A 24,830-nucleotide genomic window follows, 5' to 3' on the forward strand; every position below is an offset into this window, starting at 1 on the left:
ATTTAATATCTAAAAAATGGGTTTAAGAATACTTACCATGAAGGTTTTTGTTGTTTTTTGAGAGAGCGAAGTGAAAATGCACTTAAAATAGTTGGCATATATAATATGTACTTAAATATTGGCTCCCTTTATAATCTTTTTTTTTTTTTTTTAAGTAAACTCTCTTCCCAACATGGGGCTGGAACTCAGGACCTGAGATTGAGTTTCATGCCCTACCAACTGAGCCAGCCAATTGCCCCAGCCCTTTTACCCTCTTACTAGAAATCTTCTAGATTCCCTTCTAGGAACCTCAATTTATATCTGATTCTTTCCATTAAGTATACATGGTTAATAACTGTCAACTAAGAGCTAGAAGTTCTCAACCTTTGAGCAAGGAGTGTGGCTAATGAACTATTCAAAAATCCTGAGCCTACTGAACACCTCATAGATGAAAATTTTCTGGCCAAAATTTTTAACCAGTGCCAACAATGTCCACAGAAAAGTTAAATTGAATTAATTTTTATTACTACTTATTTAAACACAAGTTTACTGTCTTAGACAAGTAAGAATTTATAGAATCTGTGCTTTATTGCACTGGATAGAAACCTGAAATGCAGTTATGTTGATATAGTGCAATTTGTGGGAAACGAGAGATGATGTTCTCTGGAATACATGAAGATTCTCAATGATTGTTGCAAGGAATCACAAAAGAGATCTTTGGTCCAAAGAAGATATCTCTGAAAGAAAGTAGGACATCAGTTAAATTCAGCTGAAAACTAAGATATCTATTAGTCTTTACTGGGTTAAAAATGGACAACGATTTCCAGGATTTCAGACAAAACTATTCTTTTTAGGGAATAAAGTACCAAGAGAATGAGTGGGAGGACTTGCCACAGGAGCAACAAAGACCAAGAAAGTAATCAAGTCTCCTACTTTCCACCCCTTTGCCATTGATATTATGCTATCCTTTATCTATAAGGAAAAGGGAAAATTAAATGATTTCAAAACTTTATGATCATACCAAAAGTATTATTTCTCTGATATGAGTGGAGATGGGCCATGAAGTTTAAATCCACAGATAAGAAATAGAAGGTTAAAAAATTCTTAGAATGTCAATAAATAAATTTCTAGGTTTTATAGGGAAAGGACAAATGTTAAGCTATTCAACTCTACTGTTACTGAAAAGATCACATTAGGTAAAGTATTAAAATGCATGAAAATAATATAAAATTTTATCAGGATTATGGCTCATTAGAAATATACTTCATATGTAAACTATAATGTAAGTATAGTTTACACTGCTGTATCATGTATTTGAAAGCTGCTAAGAGAGTAAATTCTAAAAGTTCTCATCACAAGGAGAAAAAATTTTGGGTAACTATATGAAGTGATGAATGTTAACTAAATTTATTATGGTAACCATTTTGTGCTATATGTCTGTCAAGTTATTATGTTGTATACCTTAAACATATACAGTGCTGTATGTCAATTATATCTCAATACAAATGAGAGGAATATAGGATGGCAAATTAGAATTTGTGTTCACAGGGGGGAAAAGGAAATATATTTAGCAATGTAAATCTGTTGGTACTGGGGAAATGGTAAACAAAATCAGATAAAAATTACTTTTGTGTATCCAGACTTCTATTCTCATCCATTAACACAGATGGTCACAAAATTATATCATAAATTAAATACAAGTACTTCTCAATAAATTGGCTTCAGGTCTTACAATTACAAAAGAGCAAACATGGTATTTTAATATTAAATAGCATTTCATTTATGTAGTCTGGGAAAAATTAAGTCATTTTAATGGAATCAGTTCACTCACATTCTTGATATCATTTAGTACAAGTGATTCTCAAACTTTATCAGGCATCAGAATCACCTACAGGATTTGTTAAGCCATAGTTGTTATGCCTCACCTCCAGTCTTCCTAATTCAGTAGGTCTGGTCTAGGGCTCCAGAACGGATATGCATCTTTAATAAGAACTAGGTGATATTGAAGCTGCTGATCTGGGAACCACATATTAAGAACCCAACTGCCTTGGTAGAAAAAATATCTGGTCCAAATCAGAAGACCTGGATTTTAGTTTCAGTACTGATATTAACAAGTTGCGTAGGATGATGCTGGTCACTTTACCTCTCTGCACCTCTCCTTCGTAAAATGATTGTATCTGTCCTTTCTACCTCACAGGTTTCTTAGAAAAATGAAAATATGATCACATATGTTGAAAGTAATTTGAAAGAGCTAATTTCAGTATGAAATAGCCAAGATCATGGTATTTGAGGCTCTTCAGTATCAGAAGAAGATGATTTTCAAAAACGAACCAAAAAAAAATTATTGATTTATCTGCCACTGTATTATACTTAAAATGCATCTCTTTTCCAAATCAGTAGATAATTTTTATTTAGTTCATTTCTGGTTAACTCATACATAGAGCTAGAAAGTTTTTCTTTGACCATTACCACTTCTCTGTCCAATTAATTATGTGGCCCTGTTCACTAGGATCTTTTATCTAAAGGCTTTTATTGGTTTTCAAATTGATTTAAGATATCAACCTTAAAGTTGGCCTCTCCTACTGGTAGATTTTTTTGTGGTTAAAGTCAGGGAATTTAGAATTTGATATATTGGAGTGTTATTAATTTTCTGGATTATATTTAGTTTTTTGTTTGTTTTTTGGGTTTTTTTATATTTAGTTTTATTAAAATCTGCCAAATTCTCTTTCTTAAATGAAAACATCCAGTTTCATACACAATGGTGATGATCCTAGAAAATAGCTGAGATTTAAGTAGGATTTTACTAAAAAAGGGTGATTAATTTCAGCAAACACATTATAAAGTTGTCTTAAGAAAAGAGTTGTTATGCATACATTTCATAGCCATATACTTTGTAATTACATTTCCTTACTTTGGGCAGCAGAGCAATTCGCTGAAGTTGCAGTAACAGATCATCTCACATCCCTTCCCATCCCAGAAGTGATCCTGGACGTTTACATCCATCTTTGTCAGGTCAGTTACTCCCTCTGGAAGGTTGTGACAGTTGCGATCTTTTAGTGTCTTTCTGTAGCAAGAGAGGCGATTGGCAGGCATGGCTTGGACTCCTAGCAGCAAAGTTAGACCAACGGTGACAGCAAGTACTATAAATTTCATCTTGGCTTTTTGCTCTGAGATAGAAGAAAAAGCAAAATGTGTCAGTGTTTGTTTTTTTAAAAGATGAAATTCATCTGAACTTAAAATTCTGTAGCATTCTCATAAATATTTGGATAGAAAGATTGGAAGTTCATCTTTTCTACTCTCTTCTTTGTGTTTCTCAAGTGTAATTTTATGACTACTGACAATAAAAATCCCTTAGAATAATTGTTAAAAATCAAATGCCCGGGGGCACCTGGGTGTGACTCATTGGTTAAGGGACTGCCTTCAGCTCGGATCATGATCCCAGGGTTCTGGGATGGAGCCCCGAGTCGGGCTCCCTGCTCTACAGGGAGACTGCTTCTCCCTCTCTGTCTGCCGCTCCCGCTGCTTGTGCTCTCCTGCTCTGTCTGTCAAATAAATAAATAAAATCTTTAAAAAAAAATCAAATGCCTGGGTTCCACAACAAAATATTAAATAAGAAATGCTGGGGACCAGGGGGAGGTGATAGTAAGAGTCAGAATCTGCATTTTTAAGTACTCAAAGTAATTTTTTATTTTTGATATATTCAGTAGAGAAGAATTGTTTTTTAAGGTGGTAAAACTCAAGTGAATTTCTAGAACGAATAGACTATTGAGTAGTCTGACTGATGATGATGGTTCATCATCAAGTTCAGTGGTTCTTTTTTTTTTTTTTTAACATTTTATTTGTCAGAAAGAGCTAGCGCAAGCAGGGGGAGCGGCAGGCAAAGGGAGAAGCCTGATTTAGGACTCCATCCCAGGACCCTGGGATCATGACCTGAGCCGAAGGCAGACGCTTCACCAACTGAGCCACTCAGGTATCCCAAGTTCAGTGGTTCTTAACTTGCATATCCTACCAACAACATTGTCAAATAACTTGGGTTCCACTCTGACAGGAACAAAAAACCTATCTATTCTGACATTGAGAAATAATATTCTATACATATACTTATAGTTCAATTAAGTTTTTAAAACCTACCAAAAATACTTTGGGGGCTCATTTTTGTTTCAAATTTTTAGTAATATTGTGAATTTTTATCCCATGTAGATTACTTCATCTTAGCCTCATTGAAAACAGAGACTTGAATTTCCCCTAATAAACATTTAGCCCTGTTCTCGAACACCTACCGTGCTAGGGAGCTCATTATTGACTAAGTCAACATATTCTACTGATGCAGTTCTAACACTTCCCTTACTGTAAAAATTTTTTTTGTAGCTTCTACCAACCAGTCCCAGTTTAAGCTCTTGGGGTCATACCAAACAAGTGTTTTTCTCTTCCAGGAGAGAATTCTTTAAATACAGTATTTGCATACAACTGTGGAATATTCATCATCTATTTTTTTCTTTTTTTTATCATCTATTTAATCAGGCTTCTCTGGCTTTCAGGTTAGACATGAAAAGAATGGAAGCTATTGTAGCAAAGAAAAACTAGCAAAATAGTGGAGGAATCAGAATCAGAATCCACAGCCAATCAGATTTCATCTTGTTGACAGATGCCAGAGGATCTTTCCTACCATGGAATATTAAAAAGAGGAGAAGACATATATGCATATTGTACTTTGAAAGAAAACAATGTTGTTGAAAGGAAATTTTTGTATGAAGTTTTCAGTGACTTGATACATCTTAAAGGTGAATTAATTTAGGTAAGATTGTGGATTTTTTAAAAGGACAATTATTTTAGAGTAGTCATTGGTTTACAATAAAATGGAAAGGGAGGTACAGATTTCCCATATACCCTCTGCCCTCACACATCCATAGTCTCCTAAATATGAACATCACTCACCAGAACAGTACTTTGTGTTTTCCCAAGATGAACCTACATGGCACATAATAATCTCTCAAAGGCCATAATTCCATGCATGGTACTGTACATTCTATGGGTTGGACAAATGTATAATGACATTTATCCATCATTACAATATCATACAGAATATTTTCACTGCCCTAAAAATCCTCTGTGATCTGCCTATACATTTCTCTCTCCTTAACTTCTGGCAACTACTGATGTTTTTTATTGTCTCTATAGTTTTACCTTTTTCAGAATGTCATATAGTTGTAATCATAATATGTAGCCACTTAAGATTGGCTTCTTTCACTTAGTAAAATGCATTTAAGTTTCCTCCATGTCTTTTCATGTCTTGACAGCTCATTTCTTTTAGTACTAAATAATATTCCATTGTCTGAATGTACCACAATTTATTTATCCATTTACCTACTCAAGGACATCTTGGTTGCTTCCAATTTTTGGCAATTATGAATAAAGTTTCTGTAAATATCCATGGACCAGTTTTTGTATGGTCATAAGTTTTCAACTCCTGTGGATAAATACCAATGAGCACAATTGCTGAATTACATGGTAAAAGTTGTTTAGTTTTGTAAGAAACTGCTAAACTGTATTCCAAAGTGACTGTACCATTTCACATATCCACCAGCAACGTATGAGAGTTCTTGTTGTTTCATATCCTCACCAGTGTTTGGTGTTGTCAGTGTTCTGGATATTGGCCATTCTAATAGGTGTGTAGTGATATCTCATTGTTCTTTTAATTTGCATTTCCTTGATGACATATGATGTGGGGTGTCTTTTCATATACATATTTGTCATCTGTATGTCTTCTTTGGTGAAGAATCTGTTAAGGTCTTTGGCCTATTTTTTTAATTGGGTTGGTTGTTTTCTTATTGTTGAGTTTAAAAGAGTTTTTTGTATATTTTGGATCATAGTCCTGTATCAGATGTGTATTTTGCAAGTATTTTTTCCCAGCCTATGGCTTATCTTCTAATTCTCTTGACATATTCTTTCACAGAGAAATTTTAACTATAATAAAGTTTAGCTTACCAATTATTTCTTTCATGGATTATGTTTTTGATGTTATATCTTAAAAGTCATCATCATATCCAAATGCTGATTTTATTCAACAGAGTTTTATAGTTTTTCTCATATACATCTTGTATATATTTTGTCAGATTTATACCTAAATATTTTATTTTGGGGGTGTTAATGTAAATGGTATTGTTTTTAATTTCAAATTCCACTTATTCATTGCTTGTATATTGGAAAGCAACTGATGCTTATATATTAACCTTGTATCCTGCAACTTTGCTATAATCACTTATTAGTTCCAGAAGGTTTTTTGTTGATTCTTTTGGATTTTCTACATAGACAATCATGTCATCTGCAAAGACAGTATTATGTCTTCTTTCCTACTTTTATTTCCTTTTCTTGCCTTATTATATTAGCAAGGATGTTCAGTATGATATTGAAAAAGAGTGGTGAGAGGGCACTTTCTTGCCTCGTTCCTGATCTTAATAGGAAAGATTTGAATTTGTCACCATTAAGGATGTTAGCTATAGGTTTTTTTGTAGATAGTCTTTACCAAGTTGAGAAAGTTCCCCTCTATTTCTAGTTTACTGAGAACTTTTATCATGCATGCATGTTAGGTTTTCTCAAATGAGTTTTCTGCATCTATTGATATGCTCATGTGATTTTTTTTTTTAGTCTATTGATGTGATGGATTGCATTAATTAATTTTCAAATGTTGAACCAGCCTTGCATACCTAAATCACATTGACTGTGGTATATCATTCTTTTTATACTTGTTTGGATTCAATTTGCTAATATTTTGTTGAGGATTTTTGTATCTATGTTCATGAGAGATATTGGTCTATAGCTTTCTTTTCCTGTAAAGCCATTGTCTGGTTTTGGTATTACAGTGATGCTGGCCTCATAGAGTGAGTTAGGAAATATTCCCTCTGCTTCTATCCTCTGAAAGAGATTGTAGAGAATTGGTATAATTTCTTCCTGAAATATTTCATAAAATTTACCGGGGAACCCACTTGAGCCTGGTGCTTTCTGTTTGGGGAGGTTACTAATTATTAACTCAATTTCTTTAATAGATATAGATCTATTCAGATTGTACGTTTGTGTGAATTTTGGCAAACTGTGTCTTGCAAGGAGTTGATTCACTCGTTTTGTTTAACAGATTTATGGGCATAGAGTTGTTCATAGTATTGCTTTATTAACCTTTCAATTTCCATGGGACCTGTAGTGATGTTCCTTCTTTCATTTCTGATATTAATAATTTGTGTCCTCTTTTTTTCTTAGTTTACTTGGCTAGAAGCTTATTGGTTTTTTAAATCTTTTTAAAGAACCAGCTTTTGGTTTCATTGATTTTCTCTATTGATTTCCTGTTTTAAATTTCATTGATTTCTGCTCTAATCATTTTGTATTAAGGTATTGATTTTTATTTTTATTGTGAAAAACTTCAAATATATACAAAACAGATATAATGGTTTAATGAACCTCAAAATACTCATCTGTTAGCTTCAGTTTTTATCACTCCATAGCCTCCCTTATATCATTTATACCTCCACTTTTTTTCTCCCTCAATTTTGATTACTTTGAAGCTAATTCTAGTCATCTCATCTTATCCACAAATATTTCAATATATTTCACTAAAGGTAAGGACTTTTAAAACTCATAACACAATATCCTTTAACATAACTAAAAAAATTTAATAATTTCTTCATGTCATCAAAAAGCCAGTCATTGTTTAAGTTTTTCCACTTGAATTCCTAATTTTCTCCTTTTATTTTTTGATTGAAGTGTAGTTGACATATATTAGTTTCAAGTGCACAACATAGTGGTTCAGCAATTATGTACATAATGAAATGCTCACCATGATAAATGTAGTTACCATCTGTCATTATACAAAATTATTACAATGTTATTGACTATATTCCCTATGCTGTACTTTTTCATCCTTCTAATGTATTTATTTGATAACCAGAAATGTGTACCTCCTAATCCCTTCCACCTGTTTTGCCTATTCCCCAACCCTCTTTCCTCTGGCAACCACTAGTTCTCTATATTTATGAATATTGTTTCTCATTTTTGTTTTTTAGATTCCACATATAAATGAAATCATATGGTATTTGTCTTTCTCTGACTTGTTTCACTTACCTGTTCTACTTATTATTTCTTTTTTTCCTGCTTACTTTGGAGCAAATTGAATTTGCTCTAGTTTCCCAAGGTGGAAACTGAGATAATTGATTTTAGATCTTTCTTCTTTTCTAATATTTGCATTTAATGCATTCATAAATTTCCCTCTAAGCTCTGATTTTGCTGCATCCCACACATTTTGTTAAGTTGTTTTCCTTTTCATTTAGTTCAAAATATTCTAAAAGTTCTCTTGAGATTTCTTTTTAGCCCCAACATGTTATTTAGAATTGTGTTAATCTCCACCTATTTGGGGATTTTCCAGTTATCTTTCTGTTATTGACTTTTAGTTTAATTCCATTATGGTATGAGAGAAGAAATTGTATGATTTCTATTCTTTTCACTTTGTTAAATTGTGTTTTATGGCCCAGAATGTGATCTGTCTTGATGAATGTTCCGTGTGAGTTTGAGAAGAATGTGTATTGTGCTATTACTGGGTGAAGTAGTCTGTAGGTGTCAATTATATCCAGTTCATTGGCGGTGGTGCTGAGTTCTACTATGTCCTTACTAATTTTCTGCCTGCTGGATTTATTCCATTTCTGTGGAGTGTTGAAATCTATGATATATGGATAGTGGATTCATCTGTTTTTTCTCACAATCCTATCAGTTTTTACTTAATGCAGTTTGATGCTCTTTTGTTAGGCACATACTTGTTAAGAATTGTTATGTCTTATTGGAGAATTAACCCATTTATATTATGTAATATCCGACTTTATTCTTGATAACTTTCTTTTGATGTCTGCTCTGTCTCAAATTAATATAGCTACTCTTGCTTTGTCTGGTTAGTGTTAGTACGGTGTATTTTTCTCCATACACTTACTTTTTATCTATATGTCTTTTTTTTAAGTTTTTATTTTTAAGTAATCTCTACACTCAACGTGGAGCTTGAATGCACGACCCCGAGATCAAGAGTCACACTCTCCTCCAACTGAGCCAGCCAGGTGCCTCTATATGTGTCTTTATTCTTGAAGTAGGTTTCTTGTAGGCAACATATAGTTGGGTCATTTTTTTTCTTTCCTTCATAGTATCATTCTCAATTCTTTACTAACACCTATAATAACTGCCATAACAAGATACCACAGATTAGGTGGCCTAAACAACAGAAATTTATTTGTCACAGTTCTGGACACTAGAAGTCCAAGATCACAGCAGATTTGGCCTCTGTCATTGGCTACCAGATGGCCTCTTTCTCACTGTGCCCTCCTATTGCTTTTCTCTTGTGCACATGTGGAGAGAAAGAGAGAGAGAGGTGTCTGGTGTTTCTTCCTCTTTTTTAGTCCTATTGGATTAGAACCCCATGCTTATGAACTCATTTAACTTTAATTACCTCCTTAAAGGCCTTATCTCTAAAAACAGTCACATTGGGGGTTAGAACTTCAACATATGGATTTGGAGGGGGGCATAATTTAATATTATTCAATCATAAAAAAAGAATGAAATCTTGCCATCTGCAACAACATGACTAGAGCTAGAGAAAATAATGTCAAGTGAAATAAATCAGTCAGAGAAAGACAAACACCACATGATCCCACTCATATGTGCAATTTAGGAAACAAAACAAATGAGCAAAGGAAAAAAAGGGAGAATTAGAAACCAAGAAGCAGATTTCCAACTACAGTGAACAAAGGATGGTTATAAAAGGGGAGGTAGGTGGGGGAATGAGTGAAATAGGAAATAGGCATTAAACAGTACACTTATACTGATAAAAAAATAAAAAATGCTTTTAAATTATAAAGCGTTATATACAAAGTTTAACACTGGGTCATGCTTTTTGATCTACTCTGATGATCTTTTAATTGGGACATTTAGACCCTTGACATCCAAAGTGACTATTTATATATTTGGACTAATATCTACCATATCTGTTTTTGTTTTCTACTTGTTGCCCTGTTCCTTGTTCCTATTTTTCTCTTTGACTTTTTTTCTGCCTTCTTTTGTGGTTTTAATTGAACATTTTATATGATTCCATTTTGTCTCCTTTCTTAGCATATTGGTTATACCTTTTTTTTTAGTGGTTACCCTAGAGTTTGAAATATACATTTGCAACTAATCTACATCCCCTTTCAAAAAATACTATACCTTGGGGCACGTGGGTGGCTTAGTCACTTGAGTGTCTGACTCATGATTTGGGCTCAGGTCATGACTTTATGGTTGTAAGATTGAGCCCCATGTCAGGCTCCCAGCTCAGTGGGGAGTCTGCCTGAGATTCTCTCTCTCCCTCTCTCTACCCTTCCCCCCCACTCTCTCTCTCAAATAAATAAATCTTTATTTGAGGGGGGAAGGGGAAGAGGGAGAGGAGAGAAGCAGACTCCCTGTTGAGCACAGAACCCAACTTGGGGCTCGATCCCATAACCCCAAGATCATGACCTGAGCCCAAATCAAGAGTCGGACACTCAACTGACTGAGCCACCCAGGTGCCTTTATATATAAACATACATATACATATATATATGATCTATACATAAACATGCCTAATTGAATACATCATTGCTATTATTTATTTTTTTATCATTGCTATTATTTTGAACAAACTGTTATCTGTTAGATCAGTTAAGAATAAGAAAAATTAATTTTTCTTTTACTTATTCCTCCTTTCATGCTCTTCCTTTCTTTATGTAGATCTGAGTTTCTGACCTATAGTATTTTCTTTCTCTCAAAAGAACTTATTTTAACATTTCGTGCAAGCCAGGTTTACTAGCAACAAATTTTCTCAATTTTTATTTGTCTGAGAAAATCTTTTTTATGTTTGAAGGATAAGTTTGCAGAGTACAGAATTCTAGGTTGAGATTTTTTCTCTCAACAGTTTAAATATTTCACTCTGTGGGCGCCTGGGTGGCTCAGTTGGTTAAGCGACTGCCTTCGGCTCAGGTCATGATCCTGGAGTCCCGGGATCGAGTCCCACATCGGGCTTCCTGCTCAGCAGGGAGTCTGCTTCTCCCTCTGACCCTCTTCCCTCTCGTGCTTTCTATCTCTCATTCTCTCTCTCTCAAATAAATAAATAAAATCTTTAAAAAAAAATAAATAAATATTTCACTCCGTTCTCTTCTTTTTTTTTAATTTAAATTCAATTAACCAACATATAGTACATCATTAGTTTCTGATGTAGTGTTCAATGATTCATCAGTTGCTTATAACACCCAGTGTTCATCACATCACGTGCCCTCCTTAATGCCCAATTACCCCATCCCCCCACCCACCTCCCTTTCCACAACCCTCAGTTTGTATCCTGGAATCCAGAGTCTCTCAGGGTTTGTCTCCCTCTCTGATTTCTTCCCATTCAGTTTTCCCTCTCTTCCCCTATGATCCTCTGCACTATTTCTTATATACTCCATTCTCTTCTTGCTTTAATGGTTTCTGAAGAGAAGTTGGGTATAATACTTACCTTTTTTCTCTATAAGTAAGATGTTTTTTACCTCTGGTTTCTTTAAGGATTTTTTTTTTAACCTTTGATTTTCTGTAGTTTGAAAATTATATGTCTGTGTGTAGTGTTTGGGATATATATCCTGTTTGGTGGTCTCTGAGCTTCCTGAATTGGTGGTTTGGTGTCTGACATTAATTTGGGTAGACTCAGTCATTATTGTTTCAAGTATTTCTTCTGTTCCTTTCTCTCTTTCTTTTCCTTCTAGTATTCCCATTATGAGTATGTTATACCTTTTGTAGTTGTCCCACAGTCCCTGGATATTCTGTTCCATTTTTTTTTTCAGTCTTTATTCTGTGCTTTTGGAGGCTTCATTTATTATATCCTCTAGCTCAGTGATTCTCTCCTCAGCTGTGTCCAGTCTGGTAATGAGCCCATAAAAGGCAAGCTTTATTTCTGTTAAAGTGTTTTTCATCTCTAGCATTTCTTTTTGGTTCTTTCTTAGAATTTCCAACTCTCTGCTTACTTTGCCCATCTGTTCTTGCACTCTGTGTACTTTATCCATTAGAGTCTTTAGTATATTAATCATAGTTGTTTAAATTCCTGGTCTGATAATTCTAACATCCCTGCCATGGGGCGTTCTGATGCTCATTTTATCTGTTTTTTAGTATGCCTTATAATGTTTTCTTGATAGCCACATATGATGTACCAAGTAAAAGGAACTGCTGTAAATAGGCCTTTAGTAATGTGGTGAGATGTGAGGGGAGAGGAAGCATTTTATAGGCCTATAACTAGGTCTCAGTCTTTTAGTGAGTCCATGCTTCTGAGCTGTGATTTTCACAAGTGTTTCTCAGGTTTTTTTCCCTCCCCTCTTTGGTTGGACAGCAAGCCTAGAGCCAACTGTAGTTGGATATTTCTCTTTCACTATGTCAGTTAGGCTCTGATAATATCTTGGCAGGTTAGGTTCTGGTTAAGTAGTTTCTCCTGAGGGCAAGCCCTACTTAAGAACAGAGCGCTCTGGCATATTTCAAAATGGTTCCTTTTTTTTCCCCCTGATGAAACCCTGAGGGGATTTTTCTGTTATTCACTGTGTGTACTTAGTTCACTCAGACATGAATCTCACAATATTGTGGGGACCCCCATGACTGGGTCCTTGTGGAGTTGTTAACTCTCAGAGTTGTCCACAGTGAGACTCCACCAATTCATTGATTAGGTTCAGGCTTTTTGTTGGTGGTGGGTTTTTTGTTTTTTGTTTTTTACTCTGGCACTGGTTCCCATGACAGTTTCTACTACTGAGTCTTGGCTCTGGGAAGACTTTAATTCCTATATTCATCTGCCTGTCTTCCCAATCTCAGGGGCATGGTTTCCCTTGTGTCCTCCCCTCACTTGTGAATCCAAGAAGAGTTGTTGATTTTTCAATCTGTTCAGCTTTTTACTTATTGTTAAGACAGAGTAATGGTTTCCAAGTTCCTTACATGTGGAACTGTAAGAAGTCTGATAAACCAGAAATCTGATAAAAAAAAATTTGATAAACATATTCACTGCTTTTTTCTAAACTCAGAAACTAAAAATATTCCTTCATACTCCAAAGGAGTTTAATATTTTCTTTGTTTCATAATCTAATTTGAATTAGTTATTTTGGGCTTTTCTTTTATGTTTTCTTAGAATTTTAAATATTTAATTTTATCCCAACTCCAAACATTAGTGAAAGAAAAGACAGATATGAGATCTATTTCACTTTATATTTTTTCAGATTTGATGGAGCAAGATATTCGTGTTGTATTACATCACAATCTAATATATAGACATATAATAATGCCTTACAATAAACTTATTACAGATCAGAGTTAAAATTTTATATTTTAAAAAGTATAATTCTCTGAGGTGCTCTAGTTCTCAATTACTTCAGATCAGGGTCTTCTTTATACCCATGAAATAGGTAATATTTTTTAAAAGAGCCACATTTCTTGACATTTTTTTTCAGGTTAATCTTCAAAGAAGGTTAACTAGACCTTCTGTTCACTGAACATTTACTATGTGGCAGGAATCACCACAACCATTAAGCTTTCAACAACATATTGAGATATAAAACAAAATTCTACTGTATAAGCAAAACATTTTTAAGGAGTTTTATTGAGGTAAAACTGACATATAATAAACTGTAAATATTTAAAGTATACATTTTGATAAGCTTTGGCATATGTATATTCCCATGAAACCATTACCACAATCAAGATAATGAACATATATTTTATCCCTAAGTTTCCTCATGCCCTTTTGTAGTTCATCACTCTTACCTCCTCCCTTCCCTCCACTCTTACACAGATAACAACTTATCTGCCATCTCCAGAGATAAATTTGCATTTTCTAGAGTTTCACATAAATAGAATCATAAAATATGTACTCATTTTTTCTGGCTTCTTTCACTCAGCATACTTATTTTGAGATTTATATATGTCATTGCAGGTATCAATAACTGATTTCTTTTTATTGCTGAGAAGTATTACATTATATATGCTTTAGATTGCTTATCTATTTACCTGTTGATGGTCATTTGAGTTGTTTTATGTTTTGGGCTATTGCAAATAAAGCTGTTTTGAACACTTGTGTATGAGTCTTTGTAAGGTCATAGCTTTCATTACTCTTAAACTAATACCTAGAAGTAGAATAGCTGGATTGTATGATAGGAGTATGTTTTACTTTATAAGAAATTGCCAAATTGTTTTTCCAAAGTGATTGTACCATTTTTACATTCCCCCCATCAGGGTATGAAAGTTCCAGTTTCTCTACATTCCCTCCAAGACTTGGTATGGTCAGTCTTTTTAATTTTTGGCCATTCTATTAAGTGTCTCATTGTGATCTTATATTGCATTTCTTTAATGATTAATGGTGTTGAGGCCCTTTTCATGTACTTATTTGTCATCTGTGTGTCTTCTTTGGTGAATGACATGTTCAAATCTCTTGCTCTCTTTTAAAAATTGGGGTGGTTTTCCTGAGTTTTGAGAGTCCTTTACATATTCTGGATACAAGTTCTTTATCAGATATATACTTCCTAAATATTTACTCTTTATCTATGGCTTTTCTTATCACTCCCTTACCAGTGGGTTTCAAAGAGAAAAAGTTCTTAAAATTGATGAAGTCTGATTTATCAATATTCTCTTTTTCTTAAAAAAAATGTTTTCATTGTCATATTTAAGAAATCATTGCCTTACTCAAGGTCACAAAGATTTTTCTCATGTTTTCTACTGGTTTTATAATTTTAGGTTTCCCATTTAGTTCTGTGATCTATATTAGTTAATTTTTTATTTAGTGAGTGGTGTGGTTGAAATTCTTTCTGCATTTCTTCATACAGTTGTCCAGTAGTTTCAGTACTATATTTGAAAAGATTGTTGTTTCTCCACCGAATTGCCTTTGCATCTTTGTCAAATATCAGTTTTCCAACATAGCTGTGAGCCTGTTTCTGGACTCTATTCTTTCCATTGATCTATTTATTTATCTTTATGCCAATACTATAGTTTTGATTACTGTCACTTCTTAATAATTCTTAGAATCATGTAGAATTAGCCCTGAAAACTTCTTCTTTCACAAAGTTGTTTTGGCAGTTATAGGTCTTTTGCATTTCTGTATGAGTCGTATTATCAGCTTCTCAGTTTTACAGAAAAGGCCTTCTGAAATTTTGATTAAGATTGCATTGACCTATAGATAAATTTGGAGAATAATGGCATTCTAATGGCATTGGATCTTCCGACTCTGAATATATTTTTCCATACTTTTATTTTTACTCATTTGTGGTTTTAGATTTCCAATGTGTTTCTTATAGATAGTCTATCATTTGGTCTTGCTTTTTTATCCAAACTCACTGGATATATTTATCCAATCTCTGCCCTTTAAGTGGAACATTTAGATCATTTACATTTAATGTGATTACTGACATCATTGTGTTTAACTGACTGAGCCACCCAGGTGCCCCGACATCATTAGGTTTAAAATTATCAACTTGCATTTTGTTTTCTGTTTGGTCTGTTTGTTCTTTGTTCCTTTTTTCCTCTTTGTACGTGTTCTTTTGGATTAATTGAATTTGTGTGTGTGTGTGTGTGTGTGTGTGTGTGTGTGTGTGTGATTTCATTTTACTTCTTTGGTTAGCTCATAGCTATAATTCTTCATTTTGTTATTTTAGTGGTTACCTTAAGATTTATAGTATATATACTTTAACATCATTTCCTTCAAATGATATTATACTTTACATATAGTATAAAAACTTTACAATAGTATACTTCCATTTTTCTTATTCCATCCTTTATGCTATCACTGTTACATAGTTTACTGATGTATATGCTAAAAACTCAAAATATATTATTATTGTTGCTTAAACAATTGTATTTTAGGGCATTAAATAATAAGAAAAAATCTTATGTGTTTATTCATGTAGTTTCCTTTTCCAGTGCTCATTTTTCTGTGTAGATCCATGTTTCCATCTGATATCATTTTCCTTATGCCTGAATGATGTCCTTTAATATTCTTATAGTGTTAGGTTTTCTGGTGAGGAATTCTTTAAACTTTTGTATGTCTGAAACTGTTTTTATTTTACATTTGTTTTTGAAAGATATTTCTGCTGGTTGTAGTATGGTAGATTGACAGTTTGGATTTTTTTCAACACCTTAAAGATGTATCTGTTCTAATATCTTTGTTGCTAATACTAACATATGTATTAATTTTGGGTTGGTTTCAATTGATTATTCTAGTTATGAGTTGTGTTTTCCTACTTTTTTGTTTACCTGGTAATCTTTGATTAGATTTCAGACAGTTTAAATTTTGCATGGTTGGGTGCTGGATATTTTTGTATTCTTATAAATATTCTTGTACTTTGTTCTAGGATGTAACTAAGTTACTTGGAAACAGTTTGATTCCTTCAGGACTTGCTTTTATGATTTGTTAGATGGTTCTAACTCAGCCTAGGGCTAATTATTCCTCACAACTGAGGCCATTCCTTCCTGAGTATTCTACCCAATGGCCAATGAATTGCAAGTTTTTTCAATTTGTCTTTATGAGTATGCCTGACAGTTTGTGAGTGCCAGACACTCTGTTCTCTAATTCTTTCAGATTTTTCTCCCTGACCATGGATAGTTTCCTCATCTGCATGTACGAATCAGTTTTCTGAATACTTCAGTGGGTCCCTCTGCAGACATCCAGCATTCTCTATGTATCTTTCTCCTCTCCAGTACTCTGTTCTGTGAATTGTGGCCGTTTTAGTCTCTCTGACTCTCAGCTCCATTTTCTCAATTCAGGGAATCTTCAGGACTCTGTGTTCCCTCTCCTTTTATTTTTCCAGCCTGGAAATTCCCTCAAAGCAAGAGACTTGGGGAAATCTACCTCATTTGTTTCCCATCTCTCATAAGATGATGTACTTCCTTGCTTGAAATCCAGTGTTTTGATAGAGGTTCTTTCATATGTTTTGTCTGTTTTTTGTTGTTGTTGTTGTTTCAGAAGTGTGAGTAAATCTGGTTCTTTTTACTCCATCTTGGGTAGAAGGAAAGCTTCTATACTACTCTTACTATTTGCAGCTATTTTTGGAGGAATATGAAGGACAGATAGCCAAATCTTAGAGATTCTAAAAATGAATTGTGTGGTACTCTGATAATTTTAATACTTAAGCCAAATTCTCAGAACTATGTTTTTCTCTTCCACAACCTTTCTCAAATTGAATTATGGTTGCTCTGACTCTGATCTCTTGGATAGGGTAGGAGCTACTGGGTCCCAAAGGACAACAAATAAGACCCATTATGGTTTGCACAAGGAGCCATTCAGTCTGCCCTTCCTATTTCTGGAATGATGCTTGTATATTTTGTTCTAATTGATTTAGGCTGCTGAAAAATAGCCTGAAATCATTCTTTTATCTTTAGGCCCAAATCTTCATTTACTGCTTCAGGTGACTTAGAACTTCTCTGCCCATACCAAGACCAAGCTGGCAAGAGTATTCAGGAGGAGAGCAGCCAATATTGAGAAAGTGAGGGAGTCAAAGAATAGCACTGATGTAGGACTCGCTGATAAAGTGATTAAGTAACTATGTGAGAGAGAGAAAAACAGGAGCAAGCTGGTTTAATTTGATTCAATGTAACAGACATTATTTATTATTTCCTTTATGCCAGGCACTGTCCTAAGTACCAGCAGTGCAAAGGAATTAAGAAAAATATTAATAACGAAACCTATCCTCTTCCAATCACTCCAGTTACTTCAATTAAAGCTAAAGTCATTGTGGTGGCCTCCATATGCAATCTGGCTTCCTGTTATCTCTCTCTGAAATTATCTACTCTTCCCCTTGTTCTTTCTGTTCTAGCTAATCTTCAAAAATACTAGACACATTCTTGCCTTAGGGCCTTTGCACTGGTTAATTCCTTTGCTTGGAAAGCTCTTCCAACAGATTAACTGCATGTCTACCTCCCTCACCCTCTTCAAGTTTTTGTTCACTTTGCTCCTAAGATCTATTCTACTTAAAACTGTATCTCACCTCACATATTCCCACCTGCCTTAGTTGCTCCACTTTTCCATGGCATTTATGAACCTCTAAATTGTTAAAAATATTCTTATTATGTCTCTCAGAACTTGAATGTAAGCTCCAGGAAGGCAGGGTTTTATCTCAAATGTGTATCCCAAGCACCTCAAACAATGCCTGGCATGTTAGTGAAAGAATAAATAATATACCCTAATCTCTAGATGCTTATATATAGTCAGGGAAGGAGGAGTTTCTCAGATTGCTAAACTCAATATCGAGTTGCAGGGAACAATTATCATGGGAAGATGTTAGTGAGCTGTCAAATTCTTAAATTTGGATATCATCAAGTACTATTGTTTTGATTAAATTGTACTGTATTTTTTTCTAAATAGTCTGACTTTAAATGTACTTCCCGATTTCTGTTTTGTTTTCCTTTTTTTATCAAAACTATCATTTAGGGGCACCTGGGTGGCTCAGTCGTTAAGCATCTACCTTCGGCTCAGGTCATGATCCCAGGATCCTGGGATCGAGCCCTGCATCTGGCTCCCTGCTCTGTGGGAAGCCTGCTTCTCCCTCTCCCTCTCCCATGCCCCCTGCTTGTGTTCCCTCTCTTCGCTGTGTCTTTCTCTGTCAAATAAATAAATAAAATCTTAAAAAAAAACTATCATTTATTCTAGTCAGCTCATACCTGTTTAAAAATATATATTTATAGGGGCACCTGGGTGGCTCAGTCGGCTAAGCACCTAATTTGATTTCAGCTCAGGTTATGATCTCAGGGTCATGAGATCGAGCCCTGGGTTGGGCTCTGCGCTCACTGGGGAGTCTGCTTGAGATTATCTCTCTCGCTCTCTCTCTCTCTCTCTAAAATAAATAAATCTTAAAATGTGTATGTGTGTGTGTGCTTTTATCAGAAGATTCAACAATAACAAAGATCCCTCCCCTTTTCTCTAACCTCCCTTACCAGATTACTTTCTTATCAAAAAATTGGGTGTAGGGAGATGGGTGGAGAGAGAGTTTTAAATTCTTTGTAACCTTTTTACCAATTGTGTTTGAAGAATTTTTCTATCATATTAGTCATTAGCATTTTTCATGTATTTTACAGTTTGTGTCTCCATAGTTTTTTTTTTTTTTTTACTATGCAATCATGTTGTTCTTATTTTTAGTAATTAGCTTAATTTTGTCTAATTCTTGTGGCTTTTGGAAAGTCGTGCATTTACTAAGCTTAGGCTCTTACTACCCTTTATATTTTTCCTGCATATAAATGTAATTTGTTTGTGAGCTCATTTCATGATTGTTACCTGCTTAAGCTTTCTTTCCATTAGATGGGTCTAATTATATCCAGAAAACTGATTGGATTTTTTTGAAAAAATACTTTTAAAAAAAGTAATAATACTCAGTGTAAAACATGGAAAACACAGAAAAGAATAGATAGAATAAAATACAACTAGAGTTTCCATGTAGAGATAAGGGTTGTTAGCATTTTGGTATATCTCTTTTTGGTATGCATAGGTGAGGGTATTAAGGAGAAATTGAGATGGTCAGGGACAGAACATTGGGAAACTAACATTTGTAGACTGGGTGGAAGAAAAGTCAGAGAAAGATGTTATACCAGTGAAAGGTATTGAGAAGGAAGTACAGGGTCATAAGATAATGAGAAAAGGGGAAAAGTATAAATGGGTGGAAAGCTGAGGACAAACTCATCACAAAGATTGGTATTAACTGACGTATATTCCTCAGAGTGTCTCCACTACACCTTTCTACATTAAAGCAGATAAATTCAAAACCCATATATCACCACTCCCTGACCTCTTTTACAGTCCTTTGTCTCTGATTATATACATGATATTGACACTCAGATGATATTCAATATTGTTAAAATATAATTGTTAGATAAAATACAGGATACTCAGTTAAATTTGAATTTCCGATAAACAATAAATAATTTATAATATAAATATGTCCTAAATATTACATAGTTTCTATCTCTTGAGTTAATTTTCATAATTTATATTTTGATATAATTTATATCTTTCCAAAAGCCACAAAATAGCTCATCTGACCCATTTAAAAATATATTGCAGTAAAGATATATAGAGTATTTCCTTATAATTAAATAGAAATCTTTCTTCCTCCATTAGGATTTTTATATATGCTGCCTCTCTAGAAAGAATGCTCTTTACTTGCCTGGCTTATTCTTGGCTTTCAGTTCTCATTTTAAATGTCATTTTTTTCAAAAGCTTTCATTGACCATCCAACCTAAAGTAGTTTCAACTTGATTCTTTCATAGTGCCTTCTTTTTTCTAATGATATTTATCACATTTTAAATTATATATTTATGAATTTACTCATTTTATGTTTATCATTACCTTAAGACAGAAAGCTCCATGAAGGCAGTCTATTTTGTTCACCACCACATACCCAGTGGCTAATACAATGCATGGCCCCTATGTGTAGTATTACATGAATGATTCTCTGAAAACACTTTTTTTTTTTTTTTTAAATCCTGGGGAAGAGCCTGCAGTGGTTTCATGGTATCTAAAAAATGGTGAACTTCCTAAGGCTAATCCTAAGACCTTCCTTCCACTTCCCCTCCACATCTGCCATTCACTATAGCTCAACCAATAGAAACACCAGTCATCTCTTCAATCCTACACATACGTCTTTGCCTTATTGTTCCCTCTCACCTCTTCCCTTTATAATTTCTGACCAAACCGTCTATTGAGGATGAACCTCAAACTCATCGCTTCTAAGAAGCCTTCCCAAATCTAGCCCATACCACTCTAATAGCTCCCTTATTCTATGTGCCTATAGCACTCATGTGTAATCCATTCTTTAAGAACTGTGAATTTGAATAAATAATGCCTTGTCATTGTCAACATTTTTCATAAGCCAGTTAGCAATAGAGAATATGGCTACCGTTGGGAGTGGGAAACTCACTGAAAGGCATTTGGCCATTGAGTAAATTGGTCACTCTGTGTATTTACCTAGAACCAGGAAGGAAGATATGGAAACGTCATAAAGGGTCTTATAGAACATGATTAAGAGGTTGGATTTTATTTAAGATATTATGAAACCATCAGAAGATTTTGATAGAATAGTAACGTGATCTGATTTATGCCTTAAAAAATAATCCCTGACTGCTTTACAAAGATGTGTGGTGGTGGGACAAAATTGGAAGAAGAAAAAGGCTATTGGTGACAGTCGATGGAAGATAAGAGGCAAGAGGCAGAGAATCAAAGATGACTCTTAGGTTTTTGACATGAGTGATATTGACATTTTTTGAGCTGAGGAAGAATTAGATGGGGTCAATTTGGGGAAAATTTAAAAGTAAATTTTCAGACAAGTTAAGTTTGAGAAGCCTACTAGACATCCAAGTTAAGATGTTGAGTAGGCAGTATGTGTCTGAAGGTTAGGGCTAGAAATAAAAATTTGAGAGTCATCAGGATATTTATTGATCATATTTATAGCTATGGGACTGGCAAGGTAGTGAGTATAGATGAAGAAGAGAAGAGACAAAAGACTGAGACCTGGGGCAAGCCAATATTCAGAGGATTGCAAGAGGAGATGCCAGCATCATGAAGGCAAGGACTATAACTTCTACTTCTTTTGCACCTCTCAGAGTGCCTGCTTCAAAACTGGGCTCACAGTAAATGTTCCAAAAACATTCACTGAAGGAATGAACAAATAAATTGCTGGAAAACTTGCCATACCATGCACCTCTTCTGAATATGTCCATGCCAGAGCACAAAATAGTGCTTCTGTCAGTCTCAGTCACATACTAGGATGGAAATTTCCACACCTGGCAAGCACTTACTGGTAGTTTTTTTTTTAACACTTAATAAATTACATGTTTGAACTGAAGTTTTCTCTGCTTCTTTTACTTGAGTGCAGGTAGATTTAACTTTGATTTAGCAAGTGGGAAAATGTCTCAACCAGTATGTTCCAATGTGATACTTTGATTATTTTTTTCATTAGAAGACACCAAACTTAATCCTTGGCAATCCATCAAGACCATATATTTTCAAGTGCCAACAAGAGTGAGATGACTTTGGCAAATTTGAAGCAAACTGCTCTATTTTTTTTTTTCTATTTCGTTTGAAGTACACGCACTTAAAATTCCTCCTGGAGTACATCCAAATTACAAAAGAAAACAAAGCTAAAAACTGAATACCTAAAGGAATAAGCAAGAGATCCTTAGATAGTTATCTATTGGTTTTTTTGATTCAAATTTATGTAATTAATATTGTTCCTAACACTGTATGATACCATTCATATCCCAATAGTGGCATAATTTTTAAAGGATCAATGCAGAGGATATAGAATCATGGGCAAGGTATTTCCAATTAAGCAACAAATCATGGCCACCATCATAAAATAGGGAATTGCAAATTTTGATTATGTGAGGGTATTTGCCATCAGAAGGCTTTTGAATGGTTGAGTTAAATGAAGACTTAAAAAGAAAAATTATCCCACTTAATGGCCAAAACTAACAGGGCTATACAGTTTAAGTGTTCAGAGATTTATGGTGCAGTGCTCATACAGGCAACTGATGTCAATTCTGGGAACTGGTATTAAGAGCAATGGAATGAAACAGAGTTGATGAATTCGACAGAAAGGGCAGTCCATTTTCAGATTTCTTTCAAAACACAGCAAGAGAGAAGCAAAGGCTGCAAAAACAAATGAAAATTCCAGCCCAGAACCTGACATTTAAAATATCAAAAATTATAGCTGGAAAAGATTAAAATTGCCATCTAGTCCGTGATATTTCCCATTCATCTTTCTTGGATGATGGGAAGAAAAAAAAACCCTGTCATTTCAAAAAATCTCTTATTAACTGTGTTAGAAGAGGTTTGTGATAGAATGTGCCCTGAAGTAGAACTTCTGAAAGCGTATGTTACAGAAGAGGTGGTATGAGAAAGTGGATAAGCCTTTCAAACATCATTAAACAAGAAACAATCAGCCCAAGTACCCAAGAGACCTTCATCAGTGGAAACATGAAGTTCACATCCTTCCTGAAAGTAATCTTCCTTCAGAGAATGCATTCGGAGAATGCTGTAAGATGATATTAATGTTCACAGTCTTGCATCATTCTACTTGTTTTGCTGGCTATAATAAATCATCATCCCTGGGGAAAAGGACCAGCATTTGGGGGAGCTTTTCACAGCTTGCATAACTAAGTTAAGGAATTTTAAAGAGGAATTTTTATAAGCCTGAAAGGGAAAAAGTGTTCCCTTTATCTTAGCAGTACAGACACTGTAGTGTGTTCTATGGTGGGGACACCAAGGATGAATTCAGTGAATTCCCTCTTTGTATCACACATTTATAACAGTTCCTTTTTAGGAATCAGGATTTTAAAAGCAAAAACAAACAAACAAACAAACAAAAAACGTTTCCTTTCTTAGACATTGCAGTTAACTTCACATAGAGTAGGTAATATAGGTACTGCGTTAAAAGACTAACCTTATATACTTCATTATTCTCATATGATTCTGAGATGTGGAATAATAAGGTCCTGTTACATGGGATCAGCTTCAGAGTGGACGTGGGCATCAATCAGGAATCACAGTGAGGGAGCTGTCTCTTTTTAAAACTATGATTAAGTGACTTTCCCAGTTAAGGAATGTACATTTTCTAGTCCCTTTTAATCTGATTATTTTCTTTTATCCTAGGAAGCATTATCTTTTTCAAAGTATATCCATCCCTTTCTCTCTTTCTCTTCTGATTCAACACATAAATACAGTAATAATTTGTAGTAGAATAAGTGATACAAAATGATATTTAAGAAAAAATACATACCCTTTCTTCTCCGTTCCTTTTGGTCTTCTTGGCAAAGGAATCTTCTTAAATGCTCCAATTCACTGGGTGAGTTTGGGCAAAAGGAGAAAAAAGGAGGTGCTAGAAGGAAGTTCTTTACAAATAAACCTTTGTCTGCCTTGTCTCTTGCCTGGGATTGACAGACTCACTGCTCCAGCCAGGACTGGGGGAGGAGGGGAGTGGAAGAGAGACAGGGCTGAAAGAACTGCCTCCCCTGGATTCTTCCAAACCAGGCGAGGAAGAACTGAACAGCTTCTTTACAGAGGGAAATAACTAGTCTATACAAGAACCTCAGGGAGGCAGACTCTTGGAGCAATAAAATGTAAAACCTGAGGGAACACAGAGTGATTTCAACTTTAGGAGAAGTGTGTGTGTGTGAGAGAGAGAGAGACAGAGACAGAGAGACAGAGATAGAGAGAGACAGAGAGATAGATGGGAACAGAGAGAGCAGAGAGAGAAGAGAAGGAGAGGAGGAGAAATGGCTAATGTGATTTAGGCAAATAGCTGAGCACCTCTTCCTCTTTCACGGTTTCTTTGTGTTTTTTCACTAAGTTTTCCTCACCATCTAGATCTCTTATTATAATATTTTGGTTGAATATATGTTCAAAGTCTCCAAATCCTCACCCAACAAGTCGTTACCAGTCAGTGGAAAGTAAAAAATAAAATGACTAAAAAAGAAATCTGCGTCTCAAATAAAGGAATTTCACTCTGTTTTGAGCAAACTGCACTGGAATTGTAGCATCTGTTAACTATCCTTTAATTGTTGGCTAATTTTAAAAATTCAATTTGGAGTAATGTTGCAGGAGTTGGAAAAATTAGAACACGGATGATCTAAGACAGAGAACGGAGGGAAGAGCAGTCTAGGTTGTAGAAAGGAAGGCAGGAAGGTGAAGGAGAGGGTAAAGGCTCTGAGGATCACAAGTAGTTTCATGTAGCTGGATCTAGCGATGGCAGGGGATAAAATTAGAGGACTAGAAAGAAGCAAGTTGATGAAGTACCTCATATGCTACATTGAAAATTTTGGATTTTACCCTAAAAGTGAAT

The 24,830-nt window shown here is 34.7% G+C and overlaps 1 protein-coding gene across 1 annotated transcript; it reads right to left on the minus strand.

Moving 5' to 3' along the window:
• Positions 1-545: 545 nt before the first annotated feature.
• Positions 546-23,923, minus strand: SCRG1 (stimulator of chondrogenesis 1). Its single transcript, XM_027599134.2, has 3 exons — positions 23,769-23,923; positions 2,891-3,146; positions 546-716 (listed from the first exon to the last, which is right to left on the minus strand). The coding sequence occupies exons 2-3, from the start codon at positions 3,130-3,132 to the stop codon at positions 662-664; spliced, it is 297 nt and encodes a 98-aa protein (XP_027454935.1). The 5' UTR covers positions 3,133-3,146; positions 23,769-23,923; the 3' UTR covers positions 546-661.
• Positions 23,924-24,830: the final 907 nt, after the last annotated feature.

This window comes from Zalophus californianus, chromosome 2 (assembly GCF_009762305.2).
Source record: "Zalophus californianus isolate mZalCal1 chromosome 2, mZalCal1.pri.v2, whole genome shotgun sequence".
NCBI lineage: Eukaryota > Metazoa > Chordata > Mammalia > Carnivora > Otariidae > Zalophus > Zalophus californianus.